The 22,069-nt window shown below is 45.3% G+C and overlaps 1 protein-coding gene across 1 annotated transcript; it reads left to right on the top strand.

Annotated features, from left to right (window-relative positions):
• Positions 1-8,140: 8,140 nt before the first annotated feature.
• On the top strand, positions 8,141-16,037 carry LOC101033162 (putative DBH-like monooxygenase protein 2). The gene is made up of 14 exons (XM_074379894.1): positions 8,141-8,428; positions 9,145-9,291; positions 9,833-9,994; positions 10,240-10,323; positions 11,151-11,318; positions 11,510-11,612; positions 11,806-11,972; positions 12,316-12,407; positions 12,692-12,788; positions 12,923-12,982; positions 14,459-14,589; positions 14,781-14,783; positions 15,378-15,492; positions 15,795-16,037. The coding sequence occupies exons 1-14, from the start codon at positions 8,141-8,143 to the stop codon at positions 16,035-16,037; spliced, it is 1,860 nt and encodes a 619-aa protein (XP_074235995.1).
• Positions 16,038-22,069: the final 6,032 nt, after the last annotated feature.

The raw sequence follows: 22,069 nt of genomic DNA, 5'->3' as shown, positions 1-22,069 counted from the left end.
TTTTTTTGAGATGGAGTTTTGTCCATGGTGCTCAGGTTGGAATGCAATGGCATGATCTCAGCTAACTGCAACCTTCACCTCCCGGGTTCAAACCAGTCTCCTGTCTTAGCCTTCCGAGTAGCTAATAATGCAGGTATGCACCGCCATACCTGGCTACTTTTGTATTTTTAATAGAGACAGGGTTTCGCCATGTTGGTCAGATTGGTCTTGAACTCCTGATCTCAGGTGATTCACCCGCCTCGGCATCCCAAAGTGCTGGAATTACAGGCATGAACCACTGCACCAGCCTATGTGCATGCTTTTTATATGTGCATATTTTGGAAAGAACAGCTAAGGCCCCCTGATTGTTTTCTATGTCTTTTTGCATTATACTAAAGACTTCACCTGAATTGTGTTGTTTTGTCCTCACAGCAGTCCCCTGAGATGGATAGTTACTGTCTGCATTTCACAGACACGGAAACTGAGGTTCAGGAAGATTAAAAAACTTCCCCAGAGCCCACAAATGGTAGAACCAAGTCTGCATCTAACCTTCCAGAGCCTATGGCTAAATCATGGTGCTATTCAGACAGAGAGCAGTCTCTGAAAGGTACTTGGGAAATTAGCAGAGAGAGTCTACTTGTGGTTACAAGACAAGGAGCAGGGGATCTGGATGGAAAGAAAGCTGGCTTGGGAAGGCTGTCAAGGAAAGAAGGAGGGCTAGGGTTAATGGATGGGAACCAGGAGAATCTGTGTATGTGACTTTTATTCATAAACCTATTTCTCACTGTGTCTTGCTGCAGGTGCAGTACAGGGTTCTGCCCTTGGTCACACTGGCCATGAGCAGCCTGTAATCCACTCCAGGAAAGGTTCTGACCTATTTATCCCCAGGACTCTGCAGGGTAGCCAACATCTGGAGTTGCTCATGGAGATCCTGCTGGTATCAGCTGACCTAGGGATACTGGAATTCCTTAGGATGCAGCTGAGGGCCTCAGTCTGTCCACATGGTACTGATACCCACCTGTCCTTTGCTCTGCCAAGTTTGCAGTACTGTCTGAAACACACAGGCAGGCCAGGCTGAGGAGAGATAGATGATCATCCCCAGGAGTAACTAACTAGGCCAAATCCTGGAGAAGGGGACTAAAGCATAAAGTCAATAGAGGAGTCTGCTGGGAACAGAAAGGACCATTCCTCAGAGTGGGACGCTATGCCTAGAATGACTGTGGCAAGGCTGGGGTTACGGAGCAGTTTCCGTGCCCATAGTGCTCCAGTGACTAGGTCCCTCTTTCTCCCCCTTAGCCCCACTGAGTGGCTTCCCCTGCTTTGCCATCTGTCCTCCACTAACATCAGCCAAGAGCACCCAGTGGCTCGTGGCAGCACGGGAAATGGGGCCATACCTTGGCCCCACAGGCTCTCTCCAGCAGGACCATGGGATAGTGTAGCCAGGCAAGCAAGCAGGTTCCTAGCCTGTAAGGTGGCAATCAGTAGCTAACAGTCTCTGGGCCTGAAGCTCCAAAGGGCATGATTTTACTAGCACACTGAATTATCTTGTGCCATCTTCTCCCTGAAGCTCAAATCTCAAACTGAAGGTTTGAATGCTTCCTGCTTCCTTGAATGCCCACGTCACTCACATGTGCATCCCCACACTCCCCATATTCACTAAGTGCCCCAGTAGAGGGACTTCATCTGCACCCTCTCAGCTACGTCCTAGAACACGGGTCTGAATCTGTGCCTCTAGTCTTCGCAACAAATTAAAATATCTCAGTGCAATTAGGCAATGCTTGTAGAAGTAAATGAAGACCACTCTCACCCCCATGCTTCATGTGTGCATAGAGATCGCTACAAGGCAACATCAGGCAGTCCAACAGCGACCTCTTATCTCCAGTTACCTGTGCTGGACTCCGTGAAGGTAAATACAGATAAGGAAGGAGAGGCTAAACTCCCCCTGTTGAAAATAAAAGAAGAGACTTCTCTCCCTTCTCTCCATTTTCTTAGAGCACTTAACTAGCAGACCTGCAATGAGAAGTTCTTTTGTCTCTTTGAATGTGTATAAATTTTTTTAAAAAATTAAATAAACCTCTTAGCAGCTATGAGATGCAGAAATGCCTTCCTCAAGAACCCAACAATTCTTATTTGAAAGGCAGTCATCAAGGAAGATAGAGCTTCAATCTCCCAGTTTCTATGGGAGAGTAAGAGCCAGTTTAGAAGCCTAACAACCTAAGGAAAAACTCAGTTTAGGAACCTTACGTGACTTTAAGGGGACACCTTGCACCAAGTTGCAAAACTGTCTACTTTTAGGAAGATATGAGAAATTTATTTTTAATTTGTGTTCAGCCAATTAGTGAACACAAACACAATTACCAGGTGAATCTAGGATGAACTATATGTGGACAAAGGGTGCTCTCAGGTCCTCTAACTTGAGGGCTAGATGCTAGTTAACTTGAGAACATGTATGTAGTAGGTTGTATCTGCTTGGCTATATAGCAGAGGAGATTTCTTTCTGTTTTCACAGTCTCAGCAGATTGACTTTAACTTGCATCACACTCTGGCTTAATGTTTATCCAATAGTAACCAGGCTTAATACCTGGGTGACAAAATAATCTGTACAACTAATCCCCATGAAAAAAGTTTACCTAAATAACAAGGCTGCACATATATATACCCCTGAACTTAAAATAAGTTAAATTAAAAAAAGAAGATTTTTGACTGGGCACAGTGGCTCATGCCTGCAATCCTAGCACTTTGGGAGGCTGAGGCAGGTGGATCACCTAAGGTCAGGAGTTCGAGACCAGCCTGACCAATATGGTGAAACCTTGTCTCTACTAAAAGTATACAAATTATGGGGAAACACTTCATGCTCATGGTTAGGAAGAATCAATATCATGAAAATGGCCATACTCCCCAAAGTAATTTACAGATTCAATGCTATTCCCATCAAGCTACAAATGACCTTCTTCACAGAACTGGAAAAAAACACCTTAAACTTCAAATGGAACCAAAAGAGAGCCTGCATAGCCAAGTCAATTCTAATCAAAAAGAACAAAGCTAGAGGCATCACACTACTGGACGTCAAACAATACTACAAGGCTACAGTAATCAAAACAGCATGATACTGGTACCAAAACAGAGATATAGACCAATGGAACAGAACAGAGGCCTTGGAGGCAACACCACACGTCTACAACCATCTGATTTTTGACAAACCTGACAAAAACAAGCAATGGGGAAAGGATTCCCTGTTTAACAAATAGTGTTGGGAAAACTGGCTAGCCATGTGCAGAAAGCAGAAACTGGACCCCTTCCTGACACCTTACACTAAAATTAACTCCAGATGGATTAAAGACTTAAACATAAGACATAACACCATAAAAACCCGAGAAGAAAATCTAGGCAAAACCATTCAGGACATAGGCATAGGGAAAGACTTCACTACTAAAACACTAAAAGCATTGGCAACAAAAGCCAAAATAGGCAAATGGGACCTAATTACACTCCAGAGCTTCTGCACAGCTAAAGAAACAATCATTAGAGTGAATCGGCAACCAACAGAATGGAAAAAATTTTTTCCAATCTACCCATCTGACAAAGGGCTAATATGTAGAATCTACAAAGAACTAAAACAGTTTACAAGAAAAAAACAAACAAGCCCATTCAAAAGTGGGCGAAGGATATGAACAGACACTTTACAAAAGAAGACATACATGAGGCCAACAAACATGAAAAAATGCTCATCATTACTGGTTATTAGAGAAATGCAAATCAAAACTACATTGAGATACCATCTCATGCTAGTTAGGATGGAGATCATTAAAAAATCTGGAGACAACAGATGCTGGAGAGGATATGGAGAAATATGAACACTTTTACACTGTTGGTGGGAGTGCAAATTAGTTCAACCATTGTAGAAGACAGCATGACGATTCCTCATGAACCTAGAAATAGAATTTCCATTTGACCTAGCAATCACATTACTGGGTATATATCCAAAGGATTATCAATCATTCTATTATAAGGACACATCCACACGAATGTTCATTGCAGCACTGTTTACAATAGCAAAGACTTGGAACCAACCCAAATACCCATCCATGATAGACTGGACAGGGAAAATGTGGCACATATACACCATGGAATACTATGCAGCCATAAAAAACAATGAGTTTGTGTCCTTTGTAGGGACATGGATGAACCTGGAAACCATCATTCTCAGCAAACTGACACAAGAGCAGAAAATCAAACACTGCATATTCTCACTCATAGGTGGGTGTTCAACAATGAGAACACATGGACAGGGAGGGGAGCATCACACAGTGGGGTCTGTTGGGGGGAACTAGAGGAGGGACAGTGGGGGGTGGGGAGTTGGGGAGGGATATGGGGAGAAATGCCAGATATAGGTGATGGGGAGGAACAGAGCAAACCACATTGCCTTGTATGTACCTATGCAACAATCTTGCATGTTATTCACATATATGTCAAAACCTAAAATGCAATAAAATATATATTTTAAAAAAATTAGCCATACATAGTTGCAAGCACCTGTAATCCCAGCTACTTGGGAGGCTGAGACAGGAGAATCTCTTGACCCCAGGAGGTAGACGTTGCAGTGAGTTGAGATCATGCCACCACACTCCAGCCTGGGCAACAGAGTGAGACTCCATCTCAAAAAAAAAATTTTTCAAACTAGTTTCATTTTCATCTACCTTTGTAGAGTGTTTTTCTGGGTTGGCAGACTTTTTTCTCCTTGAATTATTTCTAATAGTATTTATTTGTGAAATATATTTAATTATATTTGATTAATTCATATAATTATGTAATATTCAATTATTTTACTTAAACTTAATAGATTTAGTTATATTTTCCCAACAACTCCTAGTGCTGCCACCACCCAGCAGTGTGACCTTGGGCCTCAGCAGTTTCATCCATAAGATAGAAATAATAGCAATGGCAGGGCGCGGTGGCTCATGCCTGTAATCTCAACACTTTGGGAGGCTGAGGTCAGGAGTTTGAGACCAGTCTAACTGACATAGTGAAACCCCATCTCTACTAAAAATACAAAAAACCAGCCGGGCGTGGTGGTGGGTACCTGTAATCCCAGTTACTCAGGAGGTAATTCTAGGAGAATTGCTTGAACCCGGGGGCAGAGGTGGGGGCACAGGGCAGAGGTTGCAGTGAGATGAGATGGCGCCATTGCACCCCAGCCTGGGCGACAATGTGAGACTGTCACAAAAACAAACAAAAAAAAGAACTATAAAGGGAATGTCAATACATTGTAGAATAGAGCTTGGCACAGACTAAGCTTTCAATAAGAGTTGACTTCTATGATTGCAATGGTAAATTTTAAATTCAATTAAAATATGACAACTGGTAGTAACTTTAGTCTTTAATCACCATTCACTTAGTACTCAACTGAGATTAAACGTTTAAATTCTCATAATTTTTCTTTAATTTTTAAAAGTATTTGTAAAAATTGTTATGGGTACATACTAAGTAGATATATACATGTATGGGGTACATGAGATGTTTTGATACTGGCATGCAACATGAAATAAGCACACCAAGCATTTAGCCTAGGCTGGGCATGGTAGCTCATGCCTGTAATCCCAGTATTTGGAAGGCCAAGGCAGGTGGATCACTTGAGCCCAGGAATTCAAGACCAGATTGGGCAACAGGAAAAAGCTTGTCTCTACAAAAATTAGCTGAGAATACTGGTGTATGCCTGTAATACTCAGGAGGCTGAGGCAGGAGTGTCATGTTAGCCTAAGAGGTCAAGCCTGCAGTGAGCCATGATTACGCAACTGCAGTCTAGCCTAGGTGACAGAGTGAGACCTTGTCTCAAAAAAAGAAAAGGATATTTGTTCTTTGAGTTACAAACAATCTAATTACATTCTTGAAGTTCAGCCACAGAAAAGAATGAGATCCATCTATTTCTCAACATTGATAAGGGGCCTCATTTTTTAGAAAGCTTGGAAACCAATAATCTGGGAAATTCTCTTTAAAAGGCCCTGTATCCACCATCTCTCCAACCTCAGAATTTTACAGACAGCAAGAAGGAGGCACAGAGGAGTTAGAAGCTGAACTTCACTATTTCAAGACCTGGGACTGCACTGCCCTCAGGTCAGTGTCCCTCCTGTGGTGTCTTCTCCGTCACAGGCAGTTGATAAATGCAGAAGGGAAGCGGGCCAGCCCCAGCCCCATCTCCCTAGAAAGCCCCATGTAGGTATAGCAACGGGTTTGGCTTCCTGGGGCGGAAGCCAGATGAGGGTCCAAAAGAAGAGACCCCCTGAGTCTGCAGTCACTGCTCCCAGCATTTTCGTGAGGACCCTGCCTCTTTGCTGAGGACAATGCTGTGGCCAGTAGGAAAGACTGCAGGATAAGGGATCCTGAGCCCGTCTCAATTTACAGGACTGGCTGTTCTGTCTCCCTGCCGCCCCCTCCCTTAATCCTCAGGTGAGATTGGGATCAGAGTGTCTCCGCGTACCTGTTATCTCTCTCCCTGGTGTTTCTGCTCTTCAAGGTCAGTGCCTCCCAGGCTCCAACCTCTCCTCTTCTCTTGGCTCAGCTCTGGTCCTGGGCCAAGATAAGCCTCTTGCTTCCAGACGGCTACCTAGCTCCCTACCTTCTCTGCCAGGCATAGAGTTAGGGGCTGTGGCTGCCCCGTGGAAGCATTTGTTTTCTCCCTCACCACACCCCAATTACTACTCAAGTGCTCACAGCAGCAGCAAACAACCTTAGCTGGGTCCTCACTAGCTTTAATGAGCTCAGTAGTGAAGATGACCATGCCTGCACCGAGAAGCCGTAAGCAGATCACACCTGTGTCTCTCCACCCACACCTGAGCTGAATTCCTCTGATCCAGTCTATGTAGGAGAGGACCCCAGGGCCTCTGTACTCTCCATTGTCAAATGGAGAGTCAGCAACTGGGGGTCAGATGAGGTGACTTCTAGCTCTAGGTCAGATGTGTCAGTCACCAGGAGGAAATTACGGTGGAGTTAGAGTCAGACTTTGGTTTATTCCCCAAAATGCAGCCAACAAATGATACTAAGTCCCTCCGCCAGAACAAGCCACGATGGAAATGTATGGCTGGGGTCTGGTTTCTGTGGGGTGTCCATGACCTAAGGAAATTATGGTCAGGGATGGTGACCCACCATTGACTCAACATCAAGCACCACTCTTGTTACCCCTTGGAGCTCCCGTTTCATCATCTAGAAATTAAGTGGATTGAAGTTTTTTGAAAACGAAGTGCCTCTAAAGTTCCTTTCTATTCTGGTGTTCTGATATTCTAACCTTCCTTCTGTGCAGCTTCCACTGTTTACATAACACTAATGTGCTCAGTCAGGGAAGCTTCGCTCAACCTGCAATGGAGGCATTAAACTAATTTCTCTGAAAGGTAATTGATGGGCAGAAGGGAAAGCACAAAGCATCCCAAAGGCAAATTCATGTTTATTTCTCATCTTCTCCCTCTTCCCTCCCTCATCTCCTTCCACTTCCTGCTTCTCTCCAGGAGTGTGCAGAAAATCAAAGCTGCCCCAGACTCGACCTCTGAGAAGCTGATTATGCCTCCTCTTGGTGTCCTTCTAGGGATTAGTAGCAAAGGCTCCTCCAGGAGATGGAAATCACAGCCTTCCCCCAAGTTCCTGCCAGCAAGTTCCCTCCTTCCTGTACTGCACTGGGAAGCTGAAAGGCTAGGTTTACAAGCAGTCCCACATCCCTGCCAGTACCGCCATTCTATACATAAACAAAATGCAAAATGCCCATAAAAAGTGGAATGGGGCATATTCCAGAGGCAAAATGTCCTGTAAGGACATCCTAGGATAGAAGATGGAAGAAGGGGGCAGGAAGGGAGGGGTAGAAAAAGAAACTAAACTTTCTTGATTCTGCAGGACACTGGCATGGGGTCAAAGTGGAAAGTCTAAACAATTCAAATCCTGAGGATTTTCTGCCAGGCCCCTGCTCCAGAGTGAAAGCAGCCTGCCCTGTATCCTCTCCGGGCACCTCTCACCTCCAGAGTTACGTAAGGGGCCCTGCTCTGAACCTGGAGGATAATCAGATCAGAAGTGCCCCAGCCTGGCCCTCCCCCATGGCATGGTGCCTGGCCCAGATAGGACATAAAACTCCGAAGCTCTTGAATGTTCATTTGCAAGGGAGATGCTCCAGGTCTCAGGAGCCATGGCCTGTGACCTTCTCTTCAGGCTTTTTCTGCTTTTGGCCCTGGCAGCCCCCTTACAGAGCAACCGCCTTGGCCCCACATCTCGCCTGCGCTATTCCAGGTTCCTAGATCCTTCCAATGTCATGTTCCTGCTTTGGGACTTTGACTTTGAGGCTGAAATCATCAGTTTTGAGCTCCAGGTCCAGACAGCTGGCTGGGTGGGCTTGGGTGTCACAAATCGCTACACCAACGTGGGAAGTGATCTGGTTGTTGGAGGAGTCTTGCCTAATGGCAATGTCTATTTCTCGGTAAGTCTGGGCATGACTTGCTTCCAAGGATGAGGGTCTTTGTTGGGTTGAGGATGGTTTCCTGTCCAGAAAGGATCCACATTCCCCAAGGATATCCAAACACACACCCAGATCACCAGCTGCATGCTAGTGTCTCCCTCCAGATGGTCTGTTGTAGAGTTTGAAATCTAGGTCTTCCAGACTGCATGTCTTCAAGGCTGCTGAGAGAATGAAACCATTAGATTGTGAGATAGTCTTGTACCTCTTACTTGCTAATAGCCCACTAAATGCAGGTCATTGGGGAAAATTCAAAGCTGTTTGAGAAATAGTTACATTAAGAGCCACGTGAAAGCAGATGAATGTCTGGCTGAAATGAACTCAAACCTGGTAATCCAATTTTATATTTGAGTGATTTCAATTTTGATATGATATGTGAAACTTCGAGTGTTAGGGTTGCAGGAATATTAGACTTTATGGAGATGAGATTTGACATGGGAGAAGTAAAGCAAGGTCAGGTGGGGAAACTCCATTACAGACTGCCCATCTGATGAACCCCATAAAAGGGTGCTCTGCCATGTTCTTCATGCCATGCTCTGCCCAAGGAGCAAACTATGTAATAGAGAACACCTGAGTTCTGCTACTTGAGTATCCTAGGGGAGCTAAAGGGGTAAGTACTGCTCCAAAGAGTGTCGGCTGAGGCTCCTGGTTCTTACTTCTTGACCTTCACTGGACCGAAGGATCAGCACTTGGTAGACGAAGACACTCTGCAGGAGGATGGGAGCCAGGATGCTGAGCTCCTGGGGCTGACGGAAGATGCTGTCTACACCACCATGCGCTTTTCCAGGCCCTTCCGCTCCTGCGACCCTCATGACCTGGATATTACGGTAAAATAGCGAGCAGAGAAAAGCGTTTAGTCACAAGAAGGTTTTCCTTCTGGGGAGGTAGTTGCCCCCAGTCAGGCAGCCAGTCATCATTCCGAAGACTTCTATTCCTCTCAGCCTTCCCAGGTAATGCTGCAAGTGTGTCACCTGCTGAAACCCACAAGCCTTCCGCAGGGTGACCACCCACTGATCCACCTTCTCACCCACCTGCCCCAGTGTTCTCCTCTTAAAGAATTCTTAAAGGCCCAGTTTCACTGACCTTCAGAGTGCTAGGATTTAAGAGTTTAACTCAGACCTTTCATTTTACAGATGTGGAAACCAGCTTAGAGAGGGTATGCGAGAGGGAATGTGACTTGCTCAAGATCACCAGCAAGTGAGCCTCAGAGGCAGAAATAGAACCTGACTAGTTCTCACTCCTAGTGTGAAGCTCCTTTCATTCTGCCATGCAGACATGAGCAAGTGCCTTGTGTAGGTCCTTGGGTGCAGGGATATGCAGAGTGCTGCTTGAGGGTGGCAGTGCCTCAATGCTCATGGCACCCTGCAGAGTGACACTGTGAGGGTGCTGGCTGCCTATGGTCTGGATGACACTCTGAAGCTGGATCGGGAGCGTACTTTTGTCAAGTCCATCTTTCTGCTACAAGTTGTCCACCCTGATGATCTGGATGTCCCCGAGGATGCCATCATTCATGACTTGGAGATCACTGATGTAAGACACCTTCATCCCACCCAGCAGCCTCCAGCTCCTTTCTCCCCATCCCACTCAACCCAGATCCCTCCTCTTGCTCCCAATATTCAGTACATCCCTTGGATGGAGATTACTCTGACTCCCCTCTGACCCCTGAGGACTGCCAATCTGACCCTAATGTGAACCACCTTCCCGGCCCTGGCTCCTCCCCTATTTCTTTAGAGCCTCACTGTCATCTGGCTCAGCTTCTGTGCATCCTTCCCCAGTTCCTTATTCCAGAGGATGACACCACGTATGCCTGCACCTTTCTTCCTCTCCCCATTGTTAGTGAGAAGCATCACATTTACAAGGTATGGAGACCAGACGGGAGACATTGTCAAGGCGGGGAAGGGTGGTGGAGCAGAGCAGGGGGCATGGTCAACCCTGGAGGATGAGATCTGAAAAATTTCTGGGAGGAAGCAAGGGGGAAGCAACTGCAACAACAGAAGAACAGGGGGCGCTTGGTGGAGGTCATGGTTACATCATTTCCTGAATCCAGAACTATAACTCCCAGCGCTATTTTATTTAAGCTCCACAGTGCAATTGACATGTTGATGAAGGTTACGAATTAGTAAGTGTTTGCAAAGAACAAAGTATGAACCTCAGCCTGGCCCCAGAGTTGTGCCCACTGGCCCAAAAGAATGTAAAGTCAGAGAGAGGATATGGCCACAGGCTGTCAGGAGGCTGGTGAAATCTGGCTAGAATGAATTCAAATTTGGTAACACAATTTCATATGTGAGTGATTTCTATTTTGATCAGATAAATAAATGTATAATCTTACAGTAAGTGGCAAAGGTGGAGACTTTTTTTCATTAGACAGATGATTTGAAAAGGCATGGCTACGTGCTCAGATACGGTGAACTGAGGTGGTTACCAAGGGAAGGCAGAAGTCTTTGAATGTCCCCGGCTAGATTTCAAATGCTCTGCTCTCCAGGAGGCGCTTAAAGGAGGGGGCAGTTGAGAGAGGAGTCAAACTGAGTGGGTGGAAAAGTGACAGCTTGGGGAACAAACAGAGAAAAACGGAGAGAGAGAAACAGAGAGAAGAGGGAAATGGGTATGGTTTTGTTTGACGAAAAGGAAGATAACTGCTTTGATGTAGAAGGTCTTGCTCATGTTCTGCTCTTCTTTTGCTGTCCAGTTTGAGCCCAAGTTGGTCTACCACAATGAGACAATGGTGCATCACATCCTGGTGTATGCCTGCGGCAATGCTAGCGTTCTTCCCACAGGCATCAGTGACTGCTATGGGGCCGACCCTGCCTTCTCCCTCTGCTCACAGGTCATCGTGGGCTGGGCTGTTGGGGGCACTGTGAGTCCTGTGATGGGGGAAACACATGGTTAAGCAGGTGCATGTGGTTGGGTAATGAGATCACTGGGCTGGTGGAAGACCAAGGGACAGGGGAAGTCTGGGATGAGAGTTAGAAAACAAGGGTAGGAACCCTGAATCCCTATACCTGGTTCCTAGCCCTTCTTGCTGCCAAATCTCCCTCCTTCCAACAGAGCTACCAGTTTCCAGATGATGTGGGCATCTCTATTGGGACCCCCTTGGACCCTCAGTGGATTCGACTGGAGATTCATTACAGCAATTTTAACAACCTTCCTGGTGAGCGTCCAGAGGATTTAAGGAAGGGAGGCTGGTGGGGTTGGCTGGTTCTTTCAGTACTGGGAATGTGTTGTGGGATGCATGCTAACTCCCTGTGGTCACAGCCCCATGGAGCTTTCCTGGGCCTCTCTCTGTCTCCACATTGTGACCTGCTCTCCTGCCTCCCGTGATTGATTGTTCCTCTCTGCACCAGGTGTGTATGACTCCTCGGGGATTCGTGTGTACTACACTGCTCAGCTCCGCAAATATGACATGGGTGTCCTCCAGCTGGGCTTCTTCACGTTCCCCATCCACTTCATCCCCCCGGGCGCTGAGTCCTTCATGTCCTATGGGCTGTGTAGGACGGAGAAGTTTGAGGAGGTGGAGCTGGGAGGCGCAACCTTCCTGAGGAGAAAGCACGCTCTCCTTGCCCACATCCCATATCTGGGCTGATGCACAAGCCCACACAGCCTGACCCCCAGACTTGGAGAATTATTACAACCTGGTGCTCAGGAAATTCACTGACATGACTTTTGCAAAGAAGGGAAGGAGTCAGGGCTTTGAGAACAAGGGGAGTGGGGAAGGAAGAAGGGTCAGAAGGGTTCAATAATGGGGGCAAATGTCAGTCATCAGAGGAAGGTGTCAAATACCAAGGGAGGAAAATCAAGGAACAAGTCAAGAACAGAGTCCTTAACAAATCATGTGCACCTCATCCCTGTTACAGATCAATGGAGCCCCCGTGCCTGACATACAGGTTTATGGCTACCTGCTGCACACTCACTTGGCTGGAAGGGCTTTGCAAGCTGTGCAGTACAGGTGAGGGAAGACCTTGAAGCTTTCCCTTCTGTAGGTGGCATTGAATTTTAAGAATAGTGATTTATTCTGAAGCATATGTTTATGCTTGGTTGAGAATAAGGAAGAGCTAGAATTATCTTTAGACTAGAGATAACTGGAATAAGACTGTAGAAGAATTTTTTTGTTTATTTTTATGGACAATCCACTCACAGAATGACCCCACCCACATGCTACATCTTTATTGGAAGACCCCTCTCTATTTCATCTTCTCTTCGTTTCTGAATTCTCACCTTCTCTTCCTCTAGGAATGGAACACAACTTCGAACAATCTGTAAAGACGATTCCTATGACTTCAATCTGCAGGAGACTCGAGATTTGCCTTCTCGAGTGGAGATCAAGCCGGTGAGAGTCTGAGGGAGGCATGGCAGAGTTGGGGGTGACAGCATCATAGCTCATTACTGCCAGCCAAGAAAGTTCTCAAGCTGTACCAGTCCCTCTGTGTCTTACTCTCAGCCTTCATGTTTCACTCGGAACAGGGAGATGAATTGCTGGTAGAATGTCACTACCAGACACTGGACCGTGACGCCATGACATTTGTAAGTGACCTCTCTCCCCACCACGGTCAGTCACCATGACCATAGCCCCAGTGGGGAGCCCCCTCATGGCTTTGGCTATCCGGTGACCCCTGTGATTTCACTGAAGCCTCTTCCTTCCTCCAGTGCCATTGCACATCCTCATGGAACTTTTCATGTTCTCACACCCCATGCATCTAAGATGGGAACAGGGATTTCCCACATTGTCTGCCAATAACCCACTAAGACCATGGAAATGTACTACACTGTAGTGACTAACAGCAGAGATTCTGAGGCTTCACTGCCTGGGTTTGAATGTCAGCACAATCATTTAGTTCCTTTTTAACTTTAGGCAAGTTATTCAACTTCTTTATATCTCAGTTTCCCAGTTCACATAAGATTAATACTATGTCCTACCCCATAAGATTTTTGTGAGAGTTAGTTAACACATGCAAAACACCTAGATCATTGCCTGACTTGTAGTAGATGCTCAATTAAAGTTGGCTATTGTTTCTATGGTCACAAGGACCAACCCCCCACCCCGTTTTGTACATTAGTAGTAGTTTAGTGATTGTGGGATTCAAAAGGTGTTACAGGCAACTGAGGAAAAAAATGCTGTCCTACAAATGATTATAATAGAAGATAGTAAGTGATAGATAGCATACAAGAATCATGAGAATAATCCACTAGGGAAATTCACAGGAAAGAATCATGAGATCCTACTACAGTGAACTGAACATGTGACGCAGGTGAATGAGTTCTGCTTTAGACACATAGAGATGAGGAATTCTGGAGAAGGAAAAAACTGAGAAAGCCATATGTAAGGATAGCATGGAGTGTGCATGAAGAAGTTTGGTTGGAAGCTAAAAAAATGAGAAAAGATATCTGAAGGAATGGAATGAGGATAAGGACGATAAAGTTGGAAAGAGTCCTTGAAGCAGGGGTGATCCTGACCTACCTATATCTCCAGGACAGCAAGGCTAACTCTAAATATTTGCCAGGTAAGTAAATGGAATGAATGAATGAATGAATGGGTTGAAATTTATTAGATAGAATCAAATAATTGGTTTAGTGATGATTGACTCTTGTTTAATGAACTACTGGAAGCCATTGGAGGTTTCTGAAAAGGCAAATGGCAGGATGCAAGGTGAACCGTGAACAACTTGGCTGGCAGCTCTACGGAGGTCAGATCACAATCAGAACAGATGAGTGACTGATACTAGTTGAGAGGCAGATAACCTAGCCCAAACCAGAATAGTGGAAGTGAAGCTGAGGACAGGGCAGATAGATATATGGAATTTTTTGGGGGAAATAATATCAATAATTATCCACCAATGAAAATAGAGCCACAAATAGGGCAGTGAGCTGGCTCTATATTAAGGGAAAAGGAAATGGCATCACTGGTGACATAGATGACACCTTCAACTATTTTCTGTCTGCCTTGTCCTTCTCTCTCTGCTTGCCTTTGTATTGTCGTCTCTCGATCTCTGTCTCCTCCAGGGAGGCCCCAGCACCATTAATGAGATGTGCCTCATCTTCCTCTTCTACTATCCCCGAAATAACATCTCCAGCTGCATGGGGTACCCTGACATTATCTACGTGGCCCATGAGCTGGGGGAGGAGGCATCAGAGTGAGTCATCCTAAAAGATAAGACCTTATGTACCTGTGTGGGTGGGGCCTTGGGGAGGAAGAAAAGGAGCCCTACCTACCACCTCCTAGGCTGGTGAGCCAGGATTCCTTCCGGGGCTGCCTGACCAGCTCCTGGCCCCCTCACTCCTGTTTCCATCAGGATCTAACTCTAAAAGCTCTGGCACAAAACAGGAAGTTTGCGGGATTTTTCTCCCATATCAGCAAGGCCATTCAGAGGAACAGATAAAACTGAACCCTAGAAGTGAGATCCTTTATTTATAAATTCTTTGTCTGTCTTTTTCCACATGCACTACTTGACTCAGCCAAAGACTATGTTTACTTTCACATCATGACCCTCCATTATTTGGGGGTAAGGATCCCCTCTGAGATTCTCATGAAAACTAAGAAATGTTTTTCCATGAAAAAAATGCACATGTATGCAGATACACCCTATTTCACGTAAAATTTCAGGGCAATGAAATTGCCTCCAAGAAGGTTGATAAAGTGACTTCAGGGAGCTCATCTCACTCTATGCCCTCCACATGAAGAACCCTTTCCTTAAAGAGTCAGAAGATCCTCTTTTTCATGTTTTAAAATTCTCATCTCCAAGTTCTGAGATTTCTCTTGTCAAACTCACTGTAATTGTCTCTTATTGTAAGACATTACTTATGGCTTTTGCTGACATGGAATTGATTCTAATAAAAATGAGAGTACATGTTTTGTTGAAGGTTTAAGTCAACCGTAAACTATGGTCTGTTTCCCCTGCCCTGATCCTGCCACCCACGGCAGCTCCATGGAGGGAATTATGGCCATGAACAATGTTGAGTGGACCCCAGAGAGCATTAAGAAGGCTGAGAAAGCCTGCAAGGAGGCCCAGCAGACAGTGATAATAAAGACCATTGACGTAAGTGTCCCAGGAGAGACCTCCCTCTAGAGTTAGAGATGCAGAGATGTGGGGTGGTGCTGGGTCTAAACAGGAAAAGAGAAGAATGAGGGACATGAAAGGCAGTGGTAGGAACACTGGGTCAGGGAACAGGGCGCTGAAGAAGTGGAAAGGTGGTTTGTTGCTGTACTGGACTGCGGATGCGGTCAGAGCCTCGTGGTTAGCCTGTGAGCTCTGTGAGGACTGGGGATGACCAAGAAAGATCTCAAGAAAGAAAAGGGAGCTGCTTCTACCTTTACCTTGTTTTTCCCCCTCTCTCGCAGGAGGTGGTGGAAAACACAACAGGATGGATTCCAGACATCAGCCCTGCTCCCCAGGGGCCCTGCTTGGAGTCCTCTGGAGGCAAAGTGGAGGCCCAGGACAAGACCCCTGCGGGCTTCAGGGCTTCACCCGTGGCGCTCTCGAGCTCCAGCAAGGCCACCCTGAGGCACCTCCTGCTGGCAGCTGTCCTACTGGTGCAGAGCACACTGTCCTGGCTCCTGGCCACGCTGCAGACTGGAGTCTGATGCTGTTTCCTCATGTACATACCCAGGCCGCTCTCTCCTCAGCCCTCCCTTATCATCCAACACAGAAACTCATCCCTGCTTTGGCCCCCAAAATCCCCCATCTGTGTCCCTTCTCATGACCCAGGCCTTGACACTGTCAGCTTGGGCACTGCACATATTCCATGAAGATTATTCTGTGACAAGCTATGCAAATCATCCTTTAAAGCATTAGAATCACTGGTGGGGCCACATAGTTTCTGACAGAGACTTGCTCCATGGCTGGGTGTGAGGGAATAGATCCACTCTCTGAGAAGGCTGGTGCCCCAGCTTCCTTAAGAAGATGCGTGAGGAGGAAGGGACTCGAATCTGAGAGAGGGCCCTGTAAACTTCTCTTGGCCCATACCTGGCCCTGGAGATGGTTTCTGTTTCTCTTGCTTCTGGCATTTGTGTCTGGCCCTCCCTGTAAGCTGCAGGGTGCCCCATGCAGCTGGAGATGTTTAGGGGAGAGTAAAGGGTAATTTGCGGTAAAGGGAGGACTCTGTTTATAAAGGACAAAGCTCGATACATCATATTAATAAAAACTCGGCATGCTTCCTGTTGCCATCTCTTTCCTTTGAGATTTTGTTCCAGGAGAGGCAGCTGGACAGTCTCAAATTGCTCAGTATTAGGCACTCGGGACACTTGAGGATCTGGTTGTCCAAATGCAACATTTAATGCATAGCCTTGCCTTCCTCACCTGTATCCCTGCTGTCCAGTGATCTCTGTTTATCCCATTGAGTGTCACGTTGTTAACACTCAGACCACTAGGTTTCAAGAGCCTACCTGGGCAGGCAGGCTAGATTGAATGCTAAGAACAGGACAAGGGCAAGACAGAGAGAGGCAGGCCTTAGCACTAGAGCCCAGGGCATGCCAAGGAGGTCCACAGGAACAGAGAGGCAACTAGGTACAAATGGTTTACAGAGTCAGGCTGCAGTTCGCAACCACGGTTTTCAGAAAAGGACAATTTTCCTGGTGACTACCTTGAGAGTTTCTGGAGGCATTGATGTGTTTTTTTCTAAGCTTGATAAGCTCAGCACCACCCTCTTCTTCAACTTTTAAAGTCATCATCCTCATCTATGAATCGCTTTGTTGTTCTCATCTAAGAGGGACCCCTACTCTAGATATTTAAAGGTATTTAGAGGGATCTCAATCCCCTGGAAACCAGGACTATGGCATCAGCAAACTCTGTGTCACTGCTCCAGAAGCATAGTGTTGAACTAATATCATAGCCCTGCTTCATGGCCAAGCAATATGCCCCTCTGGGTTTGGCGACATGAGAGGAGACGGGCTAATTTGAGAAAACCTCAAACTTCCTTTGGGGCCTAGATGTAACTTTTGTACGCCGTGCGATTCTCCATTTGTCCTTGGACTAAGTGACTTATAAAGCATCACAATGTTAAGGATGAATGTCCACCCATCATTCTGACAGGTAAGAGCAATGTAAAGTGAGGTCGTGTATGTCTTTTTAGCATTCTCAGGCTTTTCATTTTTTTCTTAATCTTAGCCCCTCTTCCTCAATGCTAAGTTGAAATTCTTTTCTTATCCAGTGACTCAACAGACCCCATCACTTTCTGGTCATTTGAAAGTGTTCAAGAATTTGTGTCATCTACGTCAATATGTCATTTTCACATCCATGCCAAGATTTCTCCTTCCCCAAGAAGCCACCTCCGGCAGTGCGGAAGGGGATTACGGTCTATGCTTTTACACTGCTATGGTCTCCTCCTCTTCCTTGACTGTTTCTAGGTATCCTTCACGGCCAGATAGAAATTAAAGGAAAAGACAAAGGTTCCCATGTGGTTGGTGCTATGGCAAGGCATCCATGGGTACCCTCAAAGTCATCTTCTTGGTGTATTAGTGGTAAGGAAGAGAGTGGCCAGCTCTTTTTTTCCAGCTTTATTGAGGTATAACTGGCAAATGAAAATTGTATATATTCAAGGTTACACGATGTTTTGATATGTGGAAAGGGGACCAGAATTACGGGTTCTTACTATGCTAGGTGTTTTCCTAGGCCCTCCCTCAATCCTTCCATTTTACCAATGAAGCATTCCTAGGTCCTTTCCCCAAAATTCTTCCCTTTTTGATAATTTTTAAATGGACAATAAATAGGTAAGTTGTGTTGAGGTTGCCAATGTGTTAGAAACATCGCATGGAACTTAGGAAAACTTATGAAAAAGACGCCACCACTGCAGGGTTTCCAACCCCTGCCACCTTTGCAATTCTCCAGGCAAGACTCTAGTGACAGGACCCCTGTGCTACTTTCTTCTCATGGGCACATTAGCGAGTTTTTCAGAGGCCCCTTGTGCAGCATCTAACACTAGGTGAGATGCGATCTGCATGACCTATTTTGACCTCTCCCCACTACAAACTCAGTTTCTACTCTTGGCCGTCCATCTACAACCTCTCATCACTAGAGTCCCTCCTCCACTGCACAGATTGCTTCATGACAGCCCTTGCCCAGCTGCCTCCCCACACCCACCCGAGGAGCTTCAGCTTCCTTGTCCATTAAACACTGTTGAGTCCAGGTTGCGCCACTACTTCCCCGGCTCCACACCCACCACTGCAGGGTCTTCAATCCCTGCCACCTTTGGAATTCTCCAGGCAAGACTCCAGCACCATTCTTTGTGATTTCATTGGTTTCCATGCTCTGGGTGATGCATGATGAGGTTTTTGAAAACCTTGCCCATGCTCCATGCTCCACTGTATCACCTGGTGGGGGTGAGGGGCAAGAGTTTCTGAAGTTCAGAGAATGCCCAGCTGGGAGTGAGATGCCAGTCCCAGTTTCTCACAGGTACTCTTAATCTCCATAAGCAGACACACACACACACACACACACACACACACACACACACACACATATATATATATATATATATATATATGTATGTCTCACCCAGGTATTGAGCTCAGTACCCAATAGGTATCAGTTTTTCTGCTCCTCTCCCTACTCCCACCATCCTCTCTCAAGCAGACCCCAATGTCTGTTGTTTTCTTCTTGTGTTCATAAGTTCTTACCATTCAGCTCTCACCTACATGTGAGAGCATGTGGTATTTGGCTGGTCTTGAACCCCTGAGGGCATAAATAATGTCTGATTTGCTCACTATTATGCCTCAAAGCCAATATTTACATGGCACATAGTAATTGCTCAGTGAATAATTGCTGAATGAATGAATGAGGTTATTTTCCTTCTTTGCTGGTGAACTTCTAGTCATCCATTAAATTTACCTAAAGTATCATCTCTATCTATAATTAATCTCTGGCATTAACCTATGCCCCCCTCCCCAACTCTACCCCTATAATGCCTCAATTTGTTAGATGCTAACCCATTCCGTTCCTCTTCATTGTCCTTTTAAAACCCTGTGTATGTTGCTATTATAACTTCTGAATTTTGTTGCAGACTTTGATTTCCTTGTCTGTTTCTTTAACTGGAATATGAGCTTCTGAAAAAAAAAATATTTTACATGAAAATCCTCAGTTTGTGACACTGTCTCTGGCCTAGAGTAAATGCTTAAGTTCTTCTTTGCCCCACTGGGCACTGAAGCCTTATCCAAAACATCCCCACCCATGGTCATCCAGCCTCTATTCTGGACAGGAGAACACAGTATCTTCTTCCGGGAAATTCTTCCTTCTGCTGAGCCAGAAAATCATCACCTTAGAGCTTTGACTCTTTTGCTCTAGTTCCTATGCCTTGGGGATATAGGATCAGTAGAAGCATAGTAAGAAGGTAAGTAGTCAACAAAGCCAAAAGAAGATTGTGGGTTCTAAAATAGTTAGAGATGAGTCAGATAAGTGAAAACTCTAGCCCAGCAAATGTACATTTTTCTCTTTAGGTAGCAGTTACAAACCATGAAAGGCAATCTCAAAAGCGTCTCCCCATTCCTGGAAACAGCATGCTAGATAGTAGTAGTCAAAGCTAATGCTGGCTTCTTTGTAGACAATCCAGCAGAAATAGTTTCTTACATAAACAAAATAGTTGGTATAGGACTATGTAGATTGCTCTAAGATCTGGCTTAAAGTCCTCTCCTTCAAAAAACCTTCTCTAAGTGCATCAATCCCCAACTGATGATTGGTTTTCTACATAATCTTTGAATGCTGATAAGAATAGTTTGTGCCCCATTATTTGATGATCAAATATCATAGTGATTTTAAAAAGTTGTTTCATCTCAGTCTCACCATCTAGAATATTCACACACACTAAAAGATGTATATCCTATGCCTTTTTTTATTTGTGTTGATTTATTTCCCCCTTTCACATGGTATCCATTACAGTCAGGGTCTTCTATATATTTGTGGTCAATGGGTGTTGGTAACTAGAACAGAACATAGGATCAGTCCTTGAGGAACTTAGGCTTCAGTTAGGCCTTCAAATGCTGAGAAGAAAGCATCTGGTTGTGGTTATTAGGCCTTTGGCCCTGGTGAGATGAGTAAGAGGTGATTAAAATCTGTGCACCTGGAAGTGTTGCACTGTGATTCTCCAGCTCCCACTTTCAAGGGAGAGAATGGTAAGAGGCACGTGGTGGGCTATCAGGAGCAGCTTCTGTTGCACCTGCAGGGTGCTCTGCAAACGCTGGCAGGTGAGGAGAGGGGTTGCATTAGGAAGGAGAAAAAAGAAAGTGATTAAGATACAGCCAGTGACCTTAGGAAGATCCAATCCAGTACAGGAGACAAGTACTCACATAAACATTTGTTAGTATAGAAGGAAAATCCTAGGGATTTTAGAACCACACAATTGGCATTGCTCCCTGGAGAATAAGGTGAAAAATAATAGAATTATGGAGGGCTCAGAGAAGCCCAGATAAATCAAACACAAACAAGCTCATTAGCTGCAACCATCTCCCTGTCCACTGAGAAGATCTTCGTGAAAGGTCCTGAGGCCTTCCCTGCCCATCACTCAGGTCAGCTGCCTCAAGATATGCAATAAACGCACTGTGACATGAAATACAGAGGACTAAAGTGGTGCATTTGTTCGTATATATGTAGAAGGGAGGCCTGCTGGAAGGTGATAGAGACCATGCAGCATGTGTAAGGTGTCTCCCCAAAAATAGGGTGGAGTCCACATGGGGTGATGAAAGCAGCCTTTTGCAGATTGCGGAAGCCCCAGCAGATTGCAAAGCTCACCGCATGGGACAAGCATGCTTTGTGTGGTGTGTCAGACATTGGACTGAGGTGAGGAGTGTTTCAACATGGGTGTTCTTTCTGTCACAGGAAGTCAGAATTTGAATGGAGAGAGGAGGCCGTTTACAAGGGAGAGATGGTGGCAGCCACAGCATATGTGGAGTTACATGCAAAGGGACTGATCAAATATGTAATTCAATAAGGATAACAGAACCAAGCTTCTCAGTGTTGGGTAAGGGAGTTGCAAATATGGAAAGAGAGAACACTAGATCACAAGAATAAACCTTATAATATTGGATTGAAACTAGTGTGAACTCACCGCTTCTCAATATGTGTAGATAGGAATTAAAGATGCCTGTAAATATATGTGTACTTCGAATATGCATGTGTATGTATAACTCTGTGCACTGTGATGCCTAAGACTAGTTCACCCCAAAAGCACCCCAAAAGACTTGGTGTCCATGTACTGTTTTCTAAATACCTTGTCCACTAGAAGGAACCAGGACTCTTTGGACAAATAGTAGATACCAAGACAGGCAGGAAAAGCCTAGAACGCCTTGTGCCATAAAGCATGAAAAAGCTCAAAGAATGATGGGGACTCTGTCAGGAAGGAGAATTTAAGAATGAACAATCCCTCTATTTCCATATCTTCTTTGGACAATACTTCATCAACACTGAAAAATTGTTATTTATAAATAAAGCCTTTGAAATAAAAATTTTTTATCAGTTACATTCCAGCCTTTGACCTGATTTCTGTAGATTCACAGATACAAATATACCAATGCCAACCATAGCACATTAGAAACACAATTTTTAAGTGCTTAGATCTACCTTTTACATGTGGTTTTTACTCTTTTCCATTCCATCCATTCATTGACCAATTAAGCAAATGTGTATTAAG

Source organism: Saimiri boliviensis, chromosome 10 (assembly GCF_048565385.1).
Source record: "Saimiri boliviensis isolate mSaiBol1 chromosome 10, mSaiBol1.pri, whole genome shotgun sequence".
In the NCBI taxonomy this organism is placed as follows: Eukaryota; Metazoa; Chordata; class Mammalia; order Primates; family Cebidae; genus Saimiri; species Saimiri boliviensis.
Note: the sequence above shows the minus strand (reverse complement) of the source record. Positions and strands in the feature narration are given on the sequence as shown.

Coding starts and splice junctions, on each gene's coding strand:
- LOC101033162 (XM_074379894.1), top strand. CDS start 8,141: ATGGCCTGTGACCTTCTCTTCAGGCTTTTTCTGCTTTTGGCCCTGGCA. Junction 9,292..9,832: donor CTCATGACCTGGATATTACG/GTAAAATAGCGA, acceptor GGCACCCTGCAG/AGTGACACTGTGAGGGTGCT. Junction 12,408..12,691: donor TTGCAAGCTGTGCAGTACAG/GTGAGGGAAGAC, acceptor CTCTTCCTCTAG/GAATGGAACACAACTTCGAA.